This window comes from Leptonotus elevatus, chromosome 5, assembly GCF_054856555.1.
Source record: "Leptonotus elevatus isolate MCC_2025b chromosome 5, RoL_Lele_1.0, whole genome shotgun sequence".
NCBI lineage: Eukaryota > Metazoa > Chordata > Actinopteri > Syngnathiformes > Syngnathidae > Leptonotus > Leptonotus elevatus.
In genome coordinates this window covers 22,067,749-22,092,530 of record NC_141243.1, presented here as the reverse complement: position 1 = coordinate 22,092,530, position 24,782 = coordinate 22,067,749, and the positions used below count along the sequence as shown (strand labels likewise).

At 40.4% G+C, this 24,782-nt stretch overlaps 2 protein-coding genes across 6 annotated transcripts; both read right to left on the bottom strand.

Annotated features, from left to right (window-relative positions):
* Positions 1 to 137: 137 nt before the first annotated feature.
* On the bottom strand, positions 138 to 16,395 carry susd1 (sushi domain containing 1). 5 transcript variants are annotated; one of them, XM_086077263.1, is made up of 18 exons: positions 16,331 to 16,395; positions 15,838 to 16,020; positions 15,585 to 15,725; positions 14,429 to 14,584; positions 14,064 to 14,216; positions 13,802 to 13,981; positions 6,402 to 6,581; positions 6,127 to 6,306; positions 5,840 to 6,019; positions 5,496 to 5,675; positions 4,018 to 4,182; positions 3,770 to 3,864; positions 3,491 to 3,677; positions 2,286 to 2,379; positions 1,483 to 1,738; positions 1,363 to 1,402; positions 1,002 to 1,095; positions 138 to 459 (listed from the first exon to the last, which is right to left on the bottom strand). In XM_086077263.1, exons 2-18 carry the CDS (start codon positions 15,890 to 15,892, stop codon positions 441 to 443), a joined length of 2,355 nt encoding a protein of 784 aa, XP_085933389.1. In that variant the 5' UTR covers positions 15,893 to 16,020; positions 16,331 to 16,395; the 3' UTR covers positions 138 to 440. The 5 variants fall into 5 exon arrangements, with proteins under 5 accessions (XP_085933389.1, XP_085933388.1, XP_085933390.1 ...); XM_086077262.1 differs by having other exon boundaries at positions 15,838 to 16,009; XM_086077264.1 differs by having other exon boundaries at positions 15,838 to 16,009; positions 16,316 to 16,393.
* Positions 16,396 to 19,385: 2,990 nt separating this feature from the next.
* On the bottom strand, positions 19,386 to 24,692 carry LOC147174218 (uncharacterized). Its single transcript, XM_086076602.1, has 2 exons — positions 24,521 to 24,692; positions 19,386 to 22,127 (listed from the first exon to the last, which is right to left on the bottom strand). The coding sequence occupies exon 2, from the start codon at positions 22,052 to 22,054 to the stop codon at positions 21,509 to 21,511; it is 546 nt and encodes a 181-aa protein (XP_085932728.1). The 5' UTR covers positions 22,055 to 22,127; positions 24,521 to 24,692; the 3' UTR covers positions 19,386 to 21,508.
* Between the last annotated feature and the right edge of the window lie 90 nt (positions 24,693 to 24,782).

The following is a 24,782-nucleotide window of genomic DNA, read 5'->3' as shown; positions in this document are numbered from 1 at the left end:
AATACATACAGGACTAACTTATTCACTTTTTTACATAAATATTCACCTTTTTTTCTTTCTTTTTTTTACACAAACAAGAATTGTGATATTTCACACTTAGATAACATCTACAACAAACACAGTGTCAAAACATAAAACATGTTTTGTGCTGGTTTTATTCCGTATTGAATATTTATTACATTTCTTGATTTTTCAGGATTTTACATTTTTTTTGTACACATACAGATTGAAGAAGTACATGAGAGAAGTGAAATTCTGAGAGCGGGTGGACAATCAACAAGAGTTGAAGTCCATCCTAATTGTCCATTAAATTTGAACATAGATGAAAAACAACATCACGACAATTACTTACAAGTGAATAAAAAATATGTAATTATTTTCAACATTCAACAAATACTCAACAATGGCCAACATTTACTGAAGTATTTACAAAATGAAAGTCATTTTTTCTTGAAAAACCTGGGAAAGAATTAAGCAAAGATTGATTAAGGCAAGGTAGAGTACATACAAAAAATACATACAAAAAAATCATGCAAAACCAACAGTGACAAAAAGAAAACTACCATATGGTTTATGTGATTTCAATTCAGTCAATATAAGAACCGAAAATACAGTACCCTATAAAATAAATTCAACAAAACACACGCACGCACACACACACACGTACTTATATAATTGTGAGGACATCCATAGACATAATGCATTTCCTAGCCCCTTCACCTAACCCCAACCATCAAAAATGATTGCCTACCCCTATTCCTTACCCGAACCTCAACCATAACCCAATTCAAACCTAAACTCTAAAAGCAAGTCTTGACCCCTCAAAAAGAGGTCTTGAGTTGTGAGGACCGGCCAAAATGTCCTCACTGTGTAGTATGTGCACACACGCACGCGCGCACGCGCGCACGCACGCACCCCCCCCCCCCCCCCCCCCCGCACACGCGCGCGCGCGCACACACACACACACACACACACACATTTTTCATGTGCACCATCCTTACCAGGTGTAAGTGCATCCAAGCAAAACTGCTAGAGCGATTAGTCCTAGTGAGACAGCAGCACTCAATGAGGAAATCTTCACAATATAGGATGTGCCTATAAACAAAATGTAACATGCTTAACACGTATTTAAACTGCAACAAATGCTTACGAGCACCAAACAATTATTTACTTTGTTAAAGGTGCATCGCTGACTTTAAAATGTTAAAGCTTGTTCCACATCATGCATGCTCCACCAATGCCCAGATGAGTACAACGAGCCCTTACATTTACTTTTTTTTTTTATTATGTGAAATTAAATTGTGTTAATTGTGTTAATAGTGCTCACTAATTGTCAACAGAATTTAAATTCTAAGAAACTACCTGTTACTTTAGCCCACAGAACACAGGAGCTTTTTGAATCCTATAAGACAGAAAACGAAATAATTTTGAGTCCCCGAGTCAACATACAGTATTTCCATTTTGCCCTGCAGTTGGACTCACCTTTTTCCACTGACTGACAGCACGCAAGATGATGTAGTAGTTTCTGCCTTTCTCGAGAGGCGCATTAAAGAAGCCTCCATAATAGTGGCCGTCTCCCACAGTAAAATGAATCTCTTTTCCAACATGGCTACTGCGCATTTGAGCTGCAATGCGTCCCTGTGAGGAACCACTTTTGCCCGAAGGCTCACCATTCACAGGAGAGGAACATTCAAACACCATAATTCCTTCTATAGGAAGGACGAACACTTGGTAAAAACTGCCAAATGAAAAGAATGAAAATAACCGTATTGCATTAGATATTTACAATCAATATGCACACTGACCTAATACAATATGACCACTTGCACGATCTAATGGGATTTAAGAAAAACAAGCTCCAACATGTTTTTTTTTACCAAAAAAATGAGCAAAAGTAATTTAACAATATGTTAATTATTGTGTGTGTAGTTGGCGATCTCATGTAGCATGTGTGAGCTAATCAAAATATTAAAAACAGTTCTCAGTATGAGGCAGTGCAGTTCTACACCAGATGATGCCTCGTTTTTTACTTTGTCATTCTAAATTGCATAATATTATATTTAGCAAAAATGTCAAATCTCATGAGATTGTGCAAGTGGCCACAATGTTGGGGCATCTTGAAGTAAAGACATTGTCATGATCATGTTTTGCTGGACACGTGATTTACATTTAAATTGCATTGAAAGTGTTTTCAGTGTTAGATGATACAAAATATCCTGCTGAAGTTCGTATTACGTCTCCCATAAGCAACCATGTACAGCTCCGGTCTGACTGCTGGCTTTTACCTTATTGTGTCAAGAGTACTGGGTGATCTGTGAAGCATCAGAGTTGGAACAGGAGTATCATATTCTCTGTAGCGGACATCTGGTACGGCAGGTGCTGTCAAATGGTGCCATGTGTACACATATTATGAGATCCAATCCATTACAAATCACTCGTTATCAGTAGCCAACAGTGTTTCCAGTTACAAACTGAGAAGTCCATTAATGCAAGAAAAAAAAAACACAAGTTTTTTTTTTTTAATTAGGTATTGCACAGAATGCTTAACACTAAATTGTAAATTTAATAAAATGAATCATGCTAGCAATGTAGGTAGCAGCCGTGGTAAAGATCGGCTTGTACGTTTGTACACTGCATTCCTTTTGAAGCATGTTTATAAATTGTTATTCATGAAATTCATCCATCCATCCATTTTTCTGCTAGAGTATTAACCAGAGGTGGCAAATCCAATTCCAGAAAGTTAAAAACCCTGCCACAATTTGGCTTAAACCCCAGGTGCTAGCTAACGAGCTCCCTAGCTAGCTCCCCTGGTGCTCATTTACCTGCTAGGGAGTGTTGGATTATTAACATTGTTTTTCTGTTTCAATTTATATTTTTCAAAGTGTTCCCCATATGTTAGTTAGTCTGTGGTCTTTGTTCTCTCCCCTGGGGAAGTGAGGTGTCTGATTTAATCTAGATGAGGGGTGTCTGACCAAAAGGGCGTCTGCGTGAGTTCCTGGTGTCGGGAGGCTCCGGGGGCCAAGTGTTTACCCACATCCTCTGAGTTGATCAAGACAGGGACTGAGGAAAGATAAGACTGGGGGATGTGTAGACTTTAAGACTCTTTGTCAATAAAGGGGGTGGGAACTGTTAGGTATAAATGGGTGAGTGTATTTTGAAAATGTGACACTTCTTGGATCAGGGCTATTTGAGCCGGGTTGTAGAGATGTCTTTCAGATTCTGAAATAAAGCTAGCAAAACTTCTCCACGAGACTTCAACTTTGAATTTTATTTGAACACGCAGAAATCAAAGAAATGATTTCCAACAGGAGCTTGCTAGCTAGCACAAGGGGCTAAAGGCAAACTGTGGCAGGGTTTTTACTTTCTGGACCTGGATTTGCCACCTCTGGTACTAACTGAATAAGCATGAGTTATAGGTGGGGGGGAGGGGGACTTGAAATGGCTTCTTTATGTGGCCCAGAATTTGGTGCTACGCCCCTGTCAGCAATACCTGTCAAACTGGTGTTAATAGTGACGGTGGCTGTGAATCCAGCGGACAATGCAGTGACAGAGATGCTGTAGTTTGTGGCTGGAAGCAGGTTGAGACAGACCTCCAGCCGGTCTGTCTTGGAGCTTATAAACCGCTTCCTTTTTTCAGAAAAGGTCAGATCATAGTCTCTGGATCCGATGTAGATCACCTACGATTTCAAGGTTACAAATACAATTCACTTGTTTTGGCAAAAGTAGTGGTCAAATGAATGCTCACATTTATCTTCAGGTTTTGTATTACCTTGTACATTTCTGTTTCCTCTTCATACTTCTCTGCTCTCCATTGCAAACATTTATTATTGGAAACAAGTAGCTGATTGATGGGTGGCTTGAGTTCTATTAGCAATATGAGAACAAAGATATTTTTATCTCACATTTGAGTGGTGACTACTCAAAAACTACCATATGTGCAATCATTTGTTGTACTTTGAGAACCAAATACTACGTACAGTAATTCAACTGCCTGCCCTTAGTAGGGAAATGGCTCACCTATACATTTGAGCGTAGCCGTCTGCCACACACCAGAGCTGCTGCACATGGAGACGTTGCTGCCCCTCCAGCTATGATAGCCATTCACACAGCGATGGATCACGGCACTTCTGTTACGCCATATTACCTCTGAGTGGGCAAGAAAGGGGATCGGGCCACATTTTGCTGGGAAAACAATGGCACTCATTAATCACAGAGTGCAGCAAAACAATCTTAGCCACATTATGAATCTATTGTTTTTCTTCTCTGTGCAAAAATAGAAAAACAAAAACTAGTGACAGGCGAATACCGGTACTGGTATCGGTACTCACGCCGGATATCGGTAATGGTATCGGCCCCTGCTTTTGTGGCCATTTTTCAGTCAGGAACTGTCAGAAAGACTTTTGTTCCGTTTCGTTTGTTTCCTGTGTGTCTCCTTATGAGGTAACACTTGTTCATTTAATTACTTCCAGCAGCGCCATTTCAGTGTTCATTACTGAGAATAAGGACTCTTGTTGTGAGTAATATCACCTATATATGTGTTTTAATGTGTATTATATATGTTTGTAGCTCACGCAGTGTTTAATTGCCTCGTTTACTTTTGCTGCACGCTTAATTGCCTCCTTAAGGTCGTCAAGCTCAGGTGCTAAAAATAGAACGGTGCTGTTTACAGCCCTTGCAGACGCTAATTATAGCTCTTATACACACTATATTATATTTGTGTAAAAACATGGATTTCAAAACAAGATATAATTAAACATCACACACTAAACAGCTTGAGGAATTCTTAACATGGTAGATATTACTAAATGACTTGAAGCCCTGTTGGATAGAATTGAACTGTATTCCTTAAACAAACACATATTTTGATTGGGACTTTTTTTCCCCAAGGCCACTGGATTATTTGTTTCATCTTATTTATGGATTTTTTTAAATTTCTTTTATTGTGTGCTCTATTTAAAATTACTTTTATGGGCAAATTGAAAAAATATAATTGCCATTAATTTCATTAAATTTTAAGGAAATTTGCTATATAAGTCAATTTTTTTTAAATGATCTATCATTGTTTTTTTGTGTGGAAATTGTATGTATTATAAGTACTAATGGTATCGGCACTTGGTATTGGTATTGTTGAGTACTGAAGATTTGAGTATCAGTATCGGTCTAAAAAAAGTGATATCGAACATCCCTAACAAAAACAGATCAAATGGGAAAACGTGTATTTGTAATGCTTGCAAACAAGTAGTTATCTGCAACAATATTAAATTGAATACAAAAAATATATATTTTGTCAGATTTGATTATTTCCCGCTGAAAAAAAACACTTTAGTTTGAAATATTGTTGAGCTAAAATGTACACAAGTACACACAGACCAACCACAAAAAAAAATACATCACAAACAGAAGTCTACCCTAATACTTTTGTTGAATTGTTCACCTACATTAAAAAAATATAGTTATAGTTACTTCAGTCTGTTTACTCAACTTAATTGGAATACCTTTGCAATTTATTGATACGTTTGCCCACTTGCCCGATGTTAGACATGTGGAAATATTATCTCCTCTGTCCTGGTAATATCCATCCTTACACTCATACAGCACAACACTGCCAGGACTAGTGGAGCGGCCCCACAGGAGGTTAGTATGGGGGAGGGTTTGTGGGGGGCCACATGTTATTTCTGCACACAGACATCAATTAATGAGACAAAAGCAATATCAAGCAACACGCTTCCATCTTCATAACTTGAGAAATGTCACTGACATAAAACTCAACTCTATAATTAACAAATATTTATTTAAAAAAATAACAAATATGTTCTGTTCTAATCTGTAAAAGTTGCACCTTCACACCAAAGCTCAATTTCCTCCCACAGTCCATTTTGTCCACATACTGAGAAGTTCCTCATAGTCCTTGTGTCATATCCTTCATCACATTCATAAAAAACCATGCTGCCAACATGTGACATGCCATCCCACAGCCTTTTAGTGTGAGGTTTCAAAACAGGCTCCTGACATTTTATTTCTATAACAAAAAAGATGGCAAATAATTACATGTCAGCAGTTAAGCCGAAACTGACAGAGAATCGTGTCTTAATTCTGATCAGGAATCACTCTCCGCAACATTATCACCTTGGCAGCGCAGTGATGGCTTGTCCCATTTTCCATTGTCAGTACAGACTGTTTTATTGATTTCTCCAACACTGTAATATCCATATTGACACTGATAAGCAACCTGAGAACCCACAGTGGAGATGTGATCCCATATCAGGAGTGAATGAGAGATCTCGGGAGGAGCGCCACAGTCAACTTCTAGAGATGAACAATCATGTTACTTGAGTGTGACATAATTTTCATGTGCCAATAGCAGAATTGAAGACCAAGTTACTGTAAATCTCTAGCATTACCTTTGCATGAAATGTTTGGCTTTGTCCAGGTACCATTAGGTGTGCACAATGATATGGCACTGCTCTCGCTGTGATTAAATCCTTGTTTACAATAGTAGTTTACCATGCTGCCAGGGGTGGAACTGCCATTCCACGTATGTCCAGTGTGTGGCACTGTGTGGGGTTTTCCACATGACATCTCTTGAAAGATTCAGGAAGTTATACAAAGTTACTCACATTGAAACCGTAATACGCATAACACATAACATACGACAAAATAGATTTTAAAAAATCTTATACGTCCTCATCTTATCATATCTATGCATCCATCCACTTTAAACCACTTGTTCTCATTAGAGTTGTGGCGCTATATTTGAACCTGCGCCTGTCCAGGGGTCCATATACAAAGCAAGTTCAACAAACACCGAGGCTAACCCTGAAAAGCGAGTTGACATACACTGAGAGAGGAAAGTCTGCGTTTTCGGTTCCAGCACAGCTGATTTGAGTTAGTTTTATCAACGCCTGGCGTTGCCACTACACTAAAAAGTCCATATCAATGGAGCCCCGATTCGTCGAGTCACCATGGCAACGGGGAGGCGCAGAGCGCGGCGGCGCCTTCTGCTTCCGCGCTTTTTTTTAACTCCCTTTTCTTTTTCTTTTTTTTTTTTTTTACCCCTCTCAACTGAAAATCTCAATGCGATCATATGGCGAATTTGAACATGTCTTTAGAAAAAAAGTGCAACGCCGCAGCGGCTGCCCATAAGGCGACGTGAGAGAACGTTGTTGCTCGAGTCGGGTCAATGCGTAAACTTAAATGTAGTCTTTTGCAATCACATTAATATTACAGGGGAAACCTGTTGAATGGTAGCTCATTAGTTCATTTCAATTAGGTGCAATCCTGCGAGGGAGAAGCGCACTTGACTTAAGATGAAATATAAAAACATTATTCAAATGGTTATAAGAAAAAAGTGGAGCGTAACACACAATGTATGCTGTGATGTGAGCGCATGTTACAAATGTAAGGACTGATTAAGTTGTGTATGTAGATGATAGACTGTGATGAGAAACAAGGAAATGCCAGCATATCTATGCGCGATCTGATAACAACCTCACGACGAATATTTAATTCCCTGCACCATAATGCGGCACCTTCATCAATAGGGTCGTTGTCAAAAGGACATGCCATGTTCGTGGCAAAAGTGGACTTTACGCTATAGACTATAGGCGTATTTACGCCAAAACTCGCCGCAGCGGACTTTATGAATGAGGAAATGAATGCCTATGAATGTCTGTGGCTGAAAGGAGGCGGGGACAGAGAAAGCCTCGAGGTTCATTGTGAAAAACCTGCAACCGATCTGGTTTGGTTCATGGAACATGTTACGACGGTAACTGACTGAGATCTTAAATGACCTCTTTTTATGAAACACGCTAGAGTTACCTCTTTTTCTCTGGTTTCAGTTCCCTCCCTTTCTGAAACGGAAAACGCAGAGTTTCCCACATTTCAGGGTTTCTTGACCCAGAGTTCTCACTAAACCTACTTTGTGAAATAGACTCCAGGCTGACTAGGGTGAGAGGAAGTCAACGAAAGCCATATCAACGATGAGCACTTATGGACAATTTAGAGCAGGGGTGTCAAACATCCGCAAAAGGGTTTAATCTGGCCCGTGAGACGATTTTGGAAAGTAAAAAATAAATCAATTGTAATGTCAGACCAATTAATCAGAAGGCCACAATCAAAACATATGAATTCGTAATTTCACAAGCAGTCCTCAGATGAGCAATGCAACTTGTACACAGAATCGTCCTGGATGTCATTATTTTACACACAACTTGTCGTGGTTTGTTTAAAAAAAGTTTTTTTAAATCATGGCCCGACATAAACGTGTTAAATATGACACTAATTCAATTACTGAGAGCACACATACATATGACAAGAATTAATCTCCTTATAACTTCATTAACTGCGTCCCACAATTCATTCTGGGAACAATATATATGCAAAACAGGTAGATTTAACACATCTGGAACTCAAACAAGCAAAGTGTTGCCAGGGGTCATTTGCATTCGTGCTATTTTTTGGAACAATATGATTACAGCTGAGTTCCGTAATTTAGGGCTGGCCCACAAATAGCGAAAATATGCGTATAATTGACAGCAATTGTTTTTAAATTATATTTTAAAAAATTACCGATCCGGCCCACTTAGTAATATATTTTCCTCCATGCGGCCCCTGAGCTAATATGAGTTTGACACCCTTGATTTAGAGTCTTAAAATGCATGTTTTTGAGATTGGGGATGAAGTAATGCACACAAAGCACGAGGAGAATATAGAAACTGGAAGGCCGGAACCAAGATTCGAATCTCGAACCTCCCAACTATGAGGCAGACATGCAAACCATTAAGTCACTATGCTGACAATATTTACACAGTACTGTGCAAAAGACGTATAGTTGACCATTAAATATGCTAGTTTTAGCAAAACTGGAAAGCCCTGCTATTCATGGAGGATACAGACCGAGCCCCCTTCAGTGATAGCCAAAATCTGCCATTCCCCCCAATTTTTTTTTATTGCACTTTAATTTCTAGTAGCTGCCACGTGATGGTGGTTAAGGACTATGTTTAATGAAGCCCCTTAACTCACTTCAACAAGTCCTCGGCACCAACAAGCTGCCACCATTTGGCATGGCACTAAAGCAATTAAAAAATAATAATACTCAGAGGCACTTACCAATGGCCTTCAAGGAAGTTGTACACTTAAAGACACAGTGTGTAATAAGTGACCACTAGATGTCGCTATATGCATATAATGCAGCCGAAATGCATGCATTAGAAGCACCCAGAAGCACACACGGTGGCTCAGAGAGACCACACTTTGCAAGCCTACCACCTCGGCAAGCGACAGCGACTTGGCAGCCGGCGTGAAGCCCGGCGAGCGACGCTGAGACCGCGCGAGCCCGGATTTAGCCAGAGCAGCTAACAAGGGCGACTAGCGGGAGTTAGTCGGAGCCATAGGCTGGAGTGGCTAAAAAAGAGACGATATTAGGAGAAGCTAGTAAGAAAAGAAAAAAAGCTAGTAAAAGTTTGTGAGAGAAAAGCAAAAGGTGACCAGCGACGGGACCCCGAATCACATGACTCACCGACAACCACCTGCAGGCCCCAAATGTGGAAGGTAAGCGGTGGTCGACCCATTGGGTCCAATACTCAACTCAAGCACTACCAGGGTTAACTACGTTCGCAAAGTTGTCCTTTGAGCATCCATAGCTGGAAGATGGCGGCAAAACATCGTCAGACGAGACTACAGCCATGTAAAATAATTAGTGATTACTAGACCTACGATTATATTTTAAAAAATTACATTTCTGCGATACAACATTATTATTTTTTTGCATAATATTGACATAAATAGTCTTTTTTTTTTTTTAATTAATGATTAGTTCACTACTAGATGGTGCTATGGGATCACTCACTGTACCTTTAAAGGGACGGTTTTGTTTTGTTTTATTAATTTTTTTCCTTTCGGACACATTATTACAGATAACATCATATCATTTGCAACATTGACATCCGAAAGAAGACTGACGGGTAAAATCCATGGCTTAAATCTACACAAGTGCTTTAGTGCCATCTAGTGGTGAACTCTTAATTTATTCATTCAAACCCACTACTCATTTCAATAAAATGCAAAAAAATATGTTCTATCACATTAACGTACATTTGTTTATATAATCATAGGCCTAGTACTAGGCGTTGCGCCTACATGTTTCACCGCCATCTTTCTGATATAGAGAAGAACTTTGCGAAAGTAGTTAGCCTCTGGTGGTGCTTGCAGCTAGTTTTGGACCCAATGCATCAATCTCCACTTACCTTCCAGAGTTGGGGCCTGCATGTGGTCATCGTCGAATCCCGAGGTTCGGGCTCCCGCCGCTTGTCTTCCTTCGCTTTGCTCTAGCTATCTTTTGCTAGCTTCTCCCGCTGGCCGCTCCTGTTAGCTACTCCAGCTAATTATTGCGAGCTGCTCTTGTTAGCTGCTCCAGTGAGTTCTTGCGAGCCACCCTTGCTCACTGCTGCCGCTAGCTCCTGTATAATGTGTAATATTTAATTGATGGTAGACTTGTGAAATGTGGTCTCTCGGAGGCACCGTAGTGCACGTGATTTAAAATCGTAGCATTCTAATAGTTCACCACTAGATGGCACTAAATAATACACCCTGTCACTTTAAGAAGAATAAAGGAATAGACTGTACTATATTTTTGATTAGAAATGTTGAACAATGAGCATGAGGTGTTTGAACGTACAGTAACCCTATGACTTAACACGGCCTGAAGGTGGATTACAAATTTATGGGAACATCATTTTGATTCTTTAGATTTAGGGTTAGATGTTCCTTTGACTGTTCCAAGGGTGAAAATAATTTCTTGCATGTAAAAATGATTGCTGTGAAAAAGGTAGTTTAAAAAACCTAGCGGTGAACCAAGACTAACATAGTACTGTAATCTTCACCTTAAATCACCTTTGCTTGATGGATGGGATGAAGCATTAATGATTAGAGGTCTCACTTATCAAGGCTGTGTACGCACAAAATGGGACCTGAAAGATGTGTACGAGTACGACAGTACGCAACTTCCTGTGTAAAGTAGACTATGTGACCTATAAAAAAAAAAAAAAAAGAAAACTTCTAACTATTTTGTGTATAATTTCACTTAGTTGTATTTTTTGATCTGATTGATGTGTTGTCAAGCCGGGATGTCAGGGGGCAGTGGTGTAACACCCGACATGCAAAATTATATTGGCATGAGGAATTCTACATAACGTGGCACTCAAGGCTGGCATTGCTCTTCCTCCTGGCAACCCTCATCCGCTATTTGAGAAGCCTGTTCCACGGGACCCTCCCCGCGCAGGTAGTCAAGGAACCACAATGAAGGTATTTTTTAACAAACTCTTTTAAAGACTTTGCAATTTCGCACATCACTTCTGTCATCAGTCTACGTTGAGCCGAAACTGCATTGATTGGAGAGATTGTGGCCCTTTGTCCCAGCAGGACGGCCTCTGTGAGAACCCCACAGTAATCAGATGCGCCGATAAACACCTGCCGCTCCCATCGCTGGAGGAAGAAAGGAATTAAGGACACGTACCACTATACGCCTCCCCAACTTTTATTTATTTATTTATTTATTTATTATTTTTCTATTTATGCAACTAAAGATCAAATGCTATACTTTACCGTTCATTTGGTTGACTTTCAGTCGGTGTCTCTCTGTTTCTGCAACATTACGCCAGACAAAGTTAAAGTGTTAAAGTGACAGTGTTCAATAAGTGACCACTAGATGTCGCTATATCATAGATTGCAGCCAAAGCGTATTTACGCACGCACATTACGGTGTCTCAGAGAGACCACACTTCACAAGTCGACCACCTATTATTATAACGAACGAGGGAACGAGCATCTCGGTGAGCGATAGCGACTTGGCAGCCGGTGTGAAGAGCGAGCGAGCAAGATTTAGCCGTAGCAGCTAAGGTTGGAGTCGCGCTATAGGAGTCTCTAACAAGAGCGGCTAGCGGGAGAAGCTAGTAAAAAAAAAAAGCTTGCGAGAGCAAAGCCGAAGGTGGCTAGTGGGAGAAGCTAGTTTAAAATATATATCTTTTTAAAAGCTAGTAAATCTTGTGACACAAAAGCAGAAGGTGACAAGCGGCGGGAGCCCGAATCACGGCTGTGGAAGCCAGGTAAGCGGTGTTCGATCCATTGGTTCCGGCACTAGATGCAAGCACCACCAGGGCTAACTAACTACGTTCGCAAAGTTGCTCTTTGGGCATCCGTAGCAGGAGGATGGCGGTGAAACATGTCAGCCTCTAGTAAATTGAGGCTCCAGCCAAGTAATGTAATTAGTGATTACAAGATACGGATGAGGATTAGGGCCGGTGAAGAGGGAAAAAGAAAGGTTGGCAGGATTCTGACTTTATTCATATATAAGTCTGACTGAATGTTGTCCTGTTTTCCTCGCGGAGAGCTGAAAAGCCGACAGTTTGTTTACCGCATGCGCAATGAGAAATCAAGTTGTGTTAGTTCTGAGAAACAAAAGTTCAGAGAGGTTGTTTCTGTACGTGCGTCTTTTGAATGGCAGAAAAGCAGGCAGTAAAGCATCTTATCTGACAACGCGCATGCGCATAATTCGCTTATTTGACTTGTTCTGCGGTAAACAGTCGTTCAGTTCATCGCAGAGACACAATGAGTTTTTCCGGAGAACTTTTGAGGATTTTTTTTTTTATAATTTCAAGTAGTTGTCCTAATACTGAAGTAGTCATCACAAAAACAGGGAAAAATTTCCTCCGTCACTTTCAAGTCAGGACGTACGAGAAACATAAACGGCTCGCTGGCTGTCCACAGGTTAGCAAACTGTTGATTGTTGGTTGAAACCTCTTGCGGTTCTGCTGCAATGTCATTTTTTCCTCTCCCGGGTTGAGCCCACTTCATGGGCATACAGTAAATTTCAACGCTTTGGCAAATTTGTGGGCATGTGATTGTGTCATTTCACTCACCACGCAGCTGGTAACATTACAGTGTGTGCGCATCAACCTCAATCAGTCCTGACTATTTCCACTTTAATGTTATACCTACACAGTGGTATAAAATAATAATTAAATAATATTTAATATGAAAATTAATAATAAAAATACCCCAAATAGTTTCAGCTCGCACCCGCTAGGGCGCTTGCATATGTATCACTCCAGCATGCCAACTCTAAAAAAAAAAAGGTCACTGCTCGCCACTGGATTATATATATATATGAATTAAAAAAATGTGTGTTGATGTAAGGGAACACATTTTTTGCATTAAAATCAATAGTAGATTTTTAAATTAAATTGAGTGAATTATTAATTCACCCCTAGATTTCGCTAAATATTACACACTGTCTCTCTGTCTAGGTGCGTGATTCCGTGTGTGATTCTCCGATTAATTATTAGTCAGCGACGAATGACAAATACAAGTAGTGATGGTTGCATATCGGCCGCCGCATGCTGCCCCGGTTAAAGAGGACGAGATTTACATGCACACATTCCCAAAAGGAAATATGACTAATATGATTTTTTTGTGCATACGCAACTTGAACTTCCCTACGCACGCTTTAATAAGTGAGACCGTAACTTTATGTGTCATAAGAAAAAAAAACTATAGCCCAAGTTACATTGGTACAGCACCTCAGTGCCCACCGTTGAACTCTTATTCCACAGCATGTGTGAGTGTGGGAAGGTGGGAGGAGAGCCACAGTCAATCACTGAGAGGCAAGACTCATGTGCCATGAAAGCATTTCATTGAGTTGACAACTTGAACCGCTGAACAGGCCATTGATGATGACACAAATGCTGGTGTTTGCATAGGCAATATGAGCTGCGGGGTGAAGAGGGTCGGGTCCTCGTTTCGTTACCTTCACAGACCATGCTGAGCCCACGCCACAGTCCGTCAGCTCCACACAGTGACTTGTTGGATCCACTCCTCCGCAAGAAGCCATCGTCACAGTCAAATGTGGCCACACTACCAAATGTTGTCCCTGTTGTTGACAGCAGCACCATGTCCTCCTGCAATGTTGGCTGTCCACAGTCCACCACTGAATTGGGAGATGTTGTGAAAAATAGTTCTAAGATCACATTTGACATGAATCGCAAGAAGTTAGGAACATGTCATTTGACCTTGACACAAAGTCTTGTCTTTGTGAGGGTGGAAGGGTTCTGTCCCATTGCGGACTTGGTATCCCAGCTGACAGCTGCAGTCAAAACTGCCATCCAGGTTCCTGCACTGACCACCTCCTCCACAAATCCCTTCCACGCTGCACTCCTCTATGTCTGCATAGCCAATAGGAAGCAAGCATGTCACTTTGCTAGCCTTAAAGCAGGTATGCTTGCTACATCTTGAGCCATAAGTTGAATGTACATGTCTAATATGTGACCATTTACTAGAACGGGCCTTAGTATAGTGCACGATTGAACTTCTTAGATTAAAAAGTGAACATGACGATACAGTAGATTGACTTGATGCTTTCTGTAAGTGAACTCACCCTGGCAGTGGGTTCCGTCATTCGGAATGAAGACCGGCATGTTATTGGAGGCCATGTATCCAGACAGACAGGTGCAGTAGTAGCTGCCGTATGTATTGTGGCATTTCGTGTGCTGCCCACAGATCTTAGTGGCTCCTATCTGACACTCATCTTTATCTACAAGCAATAAAACCACAATGTACATCATTGTCAATTACATACATCAATTAGTATGCTGTTTTTCGTCCGTCAGTCCACTGGTATGTTCTATGTTTAGTTCATTCATTCTGCAGTTTTTAATTGTGTAGTTCAAACTCTCATTGTGGGTCTCTCGAAACTCAGTATTTGTGCACAAAGCACTTACAATAATGTCTTGAAAAAGGGAGGATGAAATTGTCAGCATCACACCCAGCCTTAATAATGAAACCTAATACTTTTCCATCATCTCTGAGCAAGACAATTTATTTGAATAAAACTGTTTAATTTGATCTCATAATTCCAGCTCATGATTGTTTTTGTTTTGGGGTTTTTCAAATTACAATGATTTAATATTTGCAAATATGGTATGGATTGGTTAAATTATCTTAATACCAATATATGTTTAACTGTACTTTGCATGTCAAAAATTCATGTAAAATTGGCAAACAATATTTACGCTATACAATGTAATTCATTGTTCATTAGTTTAAACTCATAAATGTATGAAACTCAAATTGCAATGAATTTTTTCAAATGTAATAATTGACCTGTTCCCACAGTGTTATAATTTGCTCTTTGCTTGTGAAACACTGTGAGATAAATAAAGAAAATGTTTTCTTAATGTAAAATTCAACATCATTCCAAAATTGCATAAGTCAATAAAAATCTTTAAACTCAGTGTGGCGATGCACTGGAACTAGAAACTTCGAAGTACGGAAGAAGATTAGGACCAGTGAAGAGGGAAAAAAAGGGTTGGTAGGATTCTCACTTTATTCTCAGAATTCTGACTTTAATGTGAGAATTCTGACTTTGTGACGTAGAGCTATGAATTGTGGGAGAAAGTCAGAATTCTAAGATTAATTTCAGAATGCTGCCAATCTTTTTTTTCTTCTCTTCACTGCCCCTAATCCTCTTCCGTACATGAGAAACACCGAAATCTACGAGAAAAATGTGAATTTTCATGATGTATATTTGCTACCTTGACAAAAGGTTCTTCCATTTCCAACAAAACCGTACTTGCAGTTACAAACTTTTCCAGAGTTGTCCAGCTTGTCATCGCATGTGGCGTTAACGTGGCAGCTAGCGCACACATCCAGAGTGTTTGCAGCAGCTGGCGCCACTGAGAGGGAGAAGAACATCCATCACTCACACGCTTTCTTGAAGGGAGTGGACTCCATTGTAAAGAACATCGCACAATGCTCAAAAAGAGACATTTTGTGTAATATACTCACCTAAACCCACAGAAAAAAGAAGAATCATGAACACAGTTGGGCTTCTCTCGTCCATCTTCTGCTTAATGTCTCCTTGTCATCTTCATTTCATGAAAGTCATCCTCCTCCTCATTCCCACTTCTTCTTTCATTTTGAACTTTCATATTGACAGCGCACTTAGGACTCTGCAGAACTGAGATAAAGCTGGCAAATTAAAAAAAATTGCCATCGGTGTTCTTTTAGCTGCTGGTCTTGTGGTTTCATCTGATATGACGTGCTGACACATTCAGTTACACTTCACATCTGATACAAGCCAACATGCCACCACAAACTGATAACATGCACAATTACACATATTCATAATGTGGCAATTTATTGCATTATTTAGGAAATCATTTACACAACTGTTGCAGGAGTGGGAGATTTAAAACATGAAAATAAAGATTAAAAAAATAAAGGCTACTAATGCAAAAGGGAAGCTATATGGATGAAAGAATACCTTTGTGCTGTTTACCTTTAAACTTGTAACTCAAGGATACCGCATGCAACTGCGCAACTCCACCAAGCGTAGGGTTTGTCATGATGACTGGGGTTTTGAGGTGGGGGGCGCGGGGGGGGGGGGGGTCCATTGATGTGCAGAGGGAAGCGAAGATAAGTCGCATGAACTGTTATCTCCTCATTCAGTTGAGTTTTCCTAACTGGTGTTTGTCACTCAAACCATTTATTGCTATTGCCTCCCCCATTGCCGCCTGCTCAGGACTGATTAAGCCCCCAACCAACACAACTTTACCAATACATAAATAACCACCGAACAACACCAACAAAGTCATCTTTTACAAATCAACCATGTTTCTGCTGTGAGGTTAACCTCTTTTGGGCTTGCCACAGCGAAGTCTCGGTGAAAGCACGAGCCCCTGGTAGCCCGCCTGGAGCTCCACACTTGGCGGGGGGAATGTGTCAAGAGAAGGCCGGGTACAGAGCACCTTCCCGGGCCAGGATGGCGGCGGGCGGGACTTAGAACCATCAGAAATGTCATCACTCCCATCATATGAGAATACTTTGTAGTCTTACAGAGTCTAACTTGGTGTATATTGTTTTTATTCAGTTATCACAAAAAGGAAATTGCATTAATAATTGTTCCAATGTAGGCTACTAATTTAAGAAAATAAAATTTTGAATGGACAAAGTTATCCACCTGCCCATCTATCTTCCATATTTTTCCAGGATCCTGTTCGTTCGTTTTCAACTACACCCTGAACTGGTTGCCAGTACGTTTCATGGCACGCGTCACTGCATTTTCTAATACAATCAAACAGAGCCCATTTTATTTATTTTATTTTATTGATCCCTAAAGTCACAAACCATCCAAACAACAAACGACCAAAAGGGGGAGACAGAACAGTAAGCCTTTAAGTGCCCCCCATTTCCCTGAAGAAAGGAGGGGGAGGGGGGCAAGGCAAAAATAAATAAATAATAACATGCAAAAAGAGAGCACACTAGTTTAAAACAAAAAAAGTGAAAGTATATAAAGTATCAAATTAAATGTTGCGAAACTGCCCCCCACCAGTCAGACAACGTCCTCACCTTAAAATAGCCCAGTGTCACTCAAAAAATTTAACAACACACTCCTTCTCTCCCCCAGTGAAGTCCCAGGACCCAACAACAACCGCAGGGACCGCCCGCCCCCCACCAGACCATGCTCCCGTAATGCACTAAACATCACCTCCCTCTCCCCCGCATACAAAGGACAGCGCAACAACACATGCTCAACAGACTCCACAACACCCATCCCGATGCCTCCCCACCAAATGGAGCCAACTCGCTAGCCCACAGTGACCCAACCTAAATCGTGATAATCCAACCTCCTCCCGCCAATAAGTGCCAACAGTGTGCCCCACCAACTGATTAATACGGAATAAATGCCACCCTCTCCCCTCAGTGTTCCACAACAGTTGCCAATCTTGAAGAATCACCTCCCCTGTCATGTCACTGCTCTCAGGCTTGTGTTTTGTTGCAGCCCAGCTTGATTGACGGTGGGCGGATCCTCCAGTTACGCACCTGTTGCCTGTTGTAATCAGGCTGCTTTAAAAGGCAGCTCAGCCTGCTCGTCAGTTGTCAGACTAGTTTAGACTCTTTGTTCCTCACTTTGCCGCGACCTTGTCTTATTACTACACCTCAATCTTGGAATTTTGCAGAGGTGGGTGTGTCAATGACTTTTGAGCGTCCTTCATTCGGCAATTCAATAGTTGGGATACCCTTCCGTCATCGTAAGTGTAAATATATCACGCCGAACTGCATTGTAATTAGTGTTGTTCTGTGACCGATACTGCATTAAAACAGTGGTATCAATGAGTACTAACAAGTAACATGCCGATACCATTAATTCTGACGCTTATATAGGATTTTGAATGCCGCATCTTGTGTCTTGCTCATTCACAACATTCACTGATGTGACATGTTCACTGCATGCTGAGCTAAGATATCCTATTGACCCTTGAATGCTCTGAACCAATGGCAAGACAGCTTTTTTTATGTTGAGAAAAAAAACGTAGGTATCGGCTGATACTGCAAAGCTGGGTATCGGAATCGGTATCGGGGCCAAAAAACGGTATCGGAAAAACACTAATTGTAATCATCAATCTGTCATTCATCGATTGCTCAGCAAAATTAGCATCCGTCAAGGTTCCTGTCATTCGTCAGCAAAAAAGGATGTCCGTCATTGACGGATTGACAATTACGTTGACGGACGAAAACCCCATTCTGGCAATGCTCGTCAATTTTTTCGAAGTTTCCCGGTGATCGTCAATCGTCAACAAAACGGGCGTCCATCAATGATAATTTGACTGACCTTCCATCAATATTAATATGGAAGTGCTTGTTGTCTAGTTCTGTGCTTTTTTTCCCCCCCTACAAGTGTTTTTGGTTAGTTAAATCTCTTCTGTGTTTATTTTTTTGTGTTTTTGTTTACATTTTTGCCCCTTAAGCGTAAGCATTTTCTGTTTCTACTTTTCCATTGTTTGCAGTTTGACTTGTTTTTTTTGTAAAACCTTTATCAGTGCGTGTGTTTCTGGGATCCACACACCTCATTCGCTACAGTTGCAAGATATCACATACTGTTACCGGTACAATTGTAATGTTGTGATCATTAGTATAGAGGGACTTACTACTAGATTACAGTAAATAAAGTATTTTATGAAGGTGGTCTTCTCACAACCCTGTTGTGGTGACCATGTCAAAGTATCCTTGAGCAAGATACTGATGAACCCCCAGTTGCTCCTGATACTGCGTCATCAGTAGGTGAATAAGTAGTCAAAATGTAAAGCGCTTTGAGGGCCTAGTAAAGTGGAAAAGTGCTATCTAAAGCCCCGTCCAGACGGAAGCAAAGCCGGCTTCGTTCCTCAAACAAATCTCGTACACACAGAAGCATTTCAAGACCTGCGCGTGTCCAAAAGAAGACGCTGAAGTTGTTTATCGGCTGTAATGTGAATGCCAAGTCTGAAGTGGCGCTGTAGTGCAGCCACAGGGAGTTAACGGAAAGCGTAGAAGAAGAATCAGCGAAGAAGACGAACACTTTTTTTTCTAAATTTATTGCAATCTACAGAACAAACATGACTTTGCATGAATCAAAACAACATGAAAAAGACAAACACAGGAGAACTGACAATGGCGGGTGATTCAAATACAACCCCGCTTGTTGGGAATAAAGAAGCAAAATATAGCAAGCTAAGGAGGCTGCGCAAAACGACTACGACATGGCTATCCACCATTGTTGTCGACAGACAGACGGTTCGCGCACTCACTCGAGAATTGGCGCATACGTCATCAATGTGCGACAATGCATCGTCATCGAGCTGCGACCATTACGTCATTAGTGGAGCAGTATCCTGCATACGGGGCGCGTTTTGAAATATTTTCACTCCGGAGCCCGGTTTCAAAAGTGAGCGGTTTCAAGCACCGAAACCCGCGCCATCGTGTGGATGAATAGCCTAAACGGTAAGAAACTTGTGAGGGTACATTGAAACTGGCTTTCGTGTGGACGGGCCTAAATCAAGTACCATTTGGCATGAGTAGCTAGGACATTTTATAACTAATGGCCTTCCCCATTACAGGAGCATTTACAGATCATTGCAAAGATGAAGATGCTGAGGTTCTCTTTGGGAGTAACCAGGATGGATAGAATCAGGAATGAGTACATCAGAGGGAAAGCACATGTTGAGGCTTTGGAGATAAAGTCAGAGAGACCAGACTGAGATGGTTTGGACATGACCAGAGGAGAGATAGTGAATATATTGGCAGAAGGATGCTGAGTTTCCAAATGCCAGGCAGGAGGTCTAGAGGAAGACCAAAGAGGAGGTTAATGGATGTAGTTAAAAGAGGACATGAAGGTAGTTGGCGTGAAAGCAGAGGATGCAGAAGCCTGGGTTCGATGGAGGCAACTGATTGGCTGTGGCTACCCCTCTGTTACTTAAAAACAAATAGCCTAGTGGTCACAGATGTAATGCTTGAGACGAGGCTTTCTCTAGATGGCATGTTTCAGCTCCTTTCACAGATCATGGCTCAAAGATGGCCACTTCCAAATTTTAGAAATAAATGTATTACTTTTGACAGATTCAATTTATTTCTTTGACCACTGTGTTTTTTCTTTGTATCAACAGAAGGGTACCAACAATTGTGTGAATTTGTGCATGTTCCCACCCCCATGTATGATATTGGCCATGATCCATGGGTTGTGACTAACAGAAGATCATGGACACAAGCAGCAGAAATGAGTTTCCTCTTTAGGGTATCTGGGCTCTTACTTACAGACAAGGTGAGAGGCTCGGTCATCCAGAAGAGTCTCAGAGTCGAACTGCTGTTACTGCGCATTGAGAAAACTAAGAATCCAGTAAAAAAAAAAAAATGTTCTGCTATATTTCAATTTATTTTAAAAGTGGGTTTGTAACATAAAATGCTTGCAATATCTCAATGTTATTAAAACTGAAGACAAATGAGCAATGTTGGTATTTGAACAAAAAACATGACGATTTGCCTTCGTGGGTCACATAAAGTGATATGGCGGGCCGGATCTGGCTCCCAGGCCATGAGTTTTGACACCTGTGCACTATAGCATACATACAACAATTAAATGATCATGAAGTGAAGCCATATGTTGTATGATATCCCCAAGAAATTAGCATTTTCTTTATTATATGTGACAAAACAAAGCAGGAATTGTGCTGTACAGTTTTAAGGTTAACCTGTTTTTGTTTTGTTTTTCAGCGTTGCCAACATGTCCTCCAATTTAAACGACCATATTGGGTGTCTGTCCAAGCATGAAATTATTTACGACCCCTCAAAAGCATATTCCGCGCACGTTAGTCCGTTCTGCGCATGCTCTGTCATCAAAGCTGATTTTAGTAAGACAAAAGTTACACGTACATGTCAATGTGCTATCACATAAACATGCAAATTCAAAGTATCAAATATGTAAAAATGGAAGGTTTACAAATGCAAACGTTTTTTTCTTCTTTTTTTTTTGGGTATTGACAGATTCCTTGTGGTCGCATTTTTATTTGGATCACATACAAATTTTGTGCATACCAAAATTGGGCCCTTTTCTCGTCATTTGTCCTGATTGCTCAAAATTTGTGCCAGAGCGCTTTTAGTCAGAAGCAAGGCACTCAGGTGGACTTTGCGGTGCACCTCCTGAGGGTCATAGGATGGCGCAGGTGCAGCAGTGTTGATTTCCACGAGATGGCTCATTCCCAGGAAGCGGATCTTCAGAAGGTGATGATTCACCCTTCCATTGGGAACCCGAGACTCTGGACGTGTTAACCAATCTCCCACACACCAGGTCCGCGGCTTTCCCATCCATGACAGTCAAGTTATTCACCGTTTTCTCCCTCAGGGACATGTCCCCATCATCTTCATCATCTATCAGCACAAACTCCTTGAGGTAAACCATTGTCACCCCATGGAGGCTGTGATTCTCCCCTTGTTCCTCCAAGGTGTGCCCGTCAACAAAGTTCAGAGTTGAGGTCTCTGTCAGGGTCTCGGGTGGGTCTGTGGAGTTGTCTTCTGGACCCGAATAGGCCAGTGTGCTGGAATCCACAGTCCACATGGAGATCCGTTGAGAGCTGGCGTCCCTCATGCTCAACTTTTGCTCAATGCTGTTGCTTGATGTATTGTTGCTGTTTGTGATCTCCTCCCTGGTGTTGTGGGAGCCGTTATCTTTAGCGTGGCCATTTGCAGAGTGCATTTTAAAAGCCACCTTTTGGTCGTCATGGTACACTTGCACACTGCTGCACCCTGTTGGCGAAGAGGGGGCGTTGCTGGGAGACGAAAAATAAGCAAAAGTAAGTTATTAACTCTTTAAATAGCGTTGCAAAACAAAACAATCTGTTGTAACTTGAATTATTTGAGATTTGATTAGTCGTTGTTAAAGCTGCTCAGTGCAGGAAATTGAATTTTGAATCGCTACTGCCACCTGCGGATGAAAACTGAAAATGCACAAATACAATCAAATTGTACAGATATTTTGCGGCAAATAGCTTCATAGAGCAGCTTTAAAACAATAAAAACACGTCTCAGTATTGTTTAAGGCCCGTTATCAGTTCCTCAAAGTGATATATTAAGAGAGCAACTGTCTCAGGGTATGTGACCTTTACACCATCAAAGAATTTGCATTGTACATTTGAGCTACTCTAATGTTTACTGTCAATGTATTGTTTTTGCACTTTGTCCACTACAATTTGGTGACCTACCTTGTGGACTTAGAAAAGCCCAACAGGGTTATGTGTTTCTGCAAGTTATGTATTTCTGCATTTCTTACAGTGTATATATATATATATATATACATATACTGTATATGGAGCCATATGAGAGATGGTTAAAAATGTACTATTTACTTATTTACATTGGTTTGTGAATGTCCGATCTACTTAATTTTATTAAATACGTTATTATTATTATTATTAAGTACTTCAAGTTGCTAGATATGAAACTCATTAGATTACATGCCAACATTTTCAATAGCACGTGTATACAATCTAGGGCAGTCAAAAATTTTTATTTAAATTCGTTAAAGCGTTTCCCCTCCACCCCCCCCCCTTTTTTTTAATATATATATATATATATAAATTAACTCAGTTAACTCAAGTGTGCGGCCAAACTTTGAGAAGTCACTGGCAGGAAATGACTAAACATGGACTATAGGTAGTTTTACGTTCTGATTTACTTGCTTGATGCTTGTTGGGGAACTCTAAAGTAATTTGTGCACTTTGCAGAGCCAAACTCAAATAGCATATTAGTTGTATGCCTTTGGCACATAATCTCAGAGCAAAATACCCTGCTCAAGTTATCTCCACGGGGCCTTGCAAACCAATGCTGCTGGAGTGCGATGCTCGTGAGCAGAACTAAACCTGGAAGCGAGAAGTCCTGAGAATTGTTTGAGTCCATTTTGATGGTTTTGTTTTAACAGTTGTATTTTGCAGGTGAAGTACTGTATTCTATTCAAGGATCAAAGACAGTTATTAGAACAGTCTTTGATTCTAAATATAGAATTTTACATGAACTCCAAGATTTTACTCAAATAAATATCTGTTACAAGGTTTGAAGAAAAAAGTAGAAGCATAAGTAGAAGAATGTGATTAATTGCGATTAATTATGGCAAATTGTGAAATTAATTAGCTTAAAAAATGTAATCATTTGACAGCACAATACAATGTCAAACAGTCTTTCATTCTAAAGAAAATACTGTTCAATTTTGTGATATAGAGTATGGAATAATGACATTTTTTATACAAAGATAATTTTGAGGTGGTAAGTGATATATTGAAGAAAAAAAAGTCAAACAGATCTTAATACAATGCAGTGCAGTTCTATTCTGAAGCAAACTCCAGAACATAATGTATTTTAAATTGATACTTATCACAATTTTAACAAGTCAACCCATTTTGTGTTTTATGTTATTAACACAGTAGCTCTCATAAGAACATCACGAGCAGAACAAATTGTCATTTACTACCGGTCTCCCTAAATAAATAAATAGTACTGGAACGCTTAAGAGAAGCAAAAATAACTTTGCTCCCTAAGGATGACCTCTTTGAGGAGACAGTTGAACTCTCGTGAAAAAAAGAGAGGAGACATTTGTTCCAGGCACGACACGCAGACATAATGCTGTATGTTTTTGAGCATCATATTTGCTACAAGACCATTTTCCACTGTGCATGTTAAAAGCGCTCCACACACTGACCTTCTTTCACTTGACTGACTCACAGGCATGACAGAATCAGGACTCTATGAATAAATGATAACAACCATGTACATGAAGCTTGCTCATCTCCACCTTGTGGTTATGGCTCAGAAAAAAATGGCACAATAGATGAAAAATACAAATGATTTCAATGCATTTTTATCAGTTTGAATTCATTGATATATTTTGAAATGAACTTCTTGATTTTTTTCTCCGTAGCACAAGAATTGTTTTTATTTTTAAAACGAAGAAAACTCTTGCAAAATGTATTACGACGTTGACTAAATTGTTCAAGCAGTAGAACTGACCTCTCAATAAAACTATTGCAATTTCAGAAATATACAATTACATGACACACAACAAAATGACCAATCAAATAAGGAAATATTGATCTTGTGAAATCTAGGTTAAAAATCAGTTCAGCAAATTTATGAATAGCAATACTATAACATAAGCCTTGCCTTCCCTTACCTCTGCCCTTAACAAGTCCTTCGCAGTTTTTCTGCAACCCCCGCTCAAAATATAATAAATCACATGGCACAGGAGGTCGAGTGCAGTGTGGCGCTCCTGCAGTTCAAATAACAAACATCACTTTCTAGTCTAGTTGACTTGAGATTCTCTGTACCCGCCCTGACGACTTCATCCTGTACTGTACGCTCTGCTCCCACATTGTAATCCCAGGACGCTCCAATTTTTGCCAGATGACTGATCACATCAGTCATAATACAGTCAT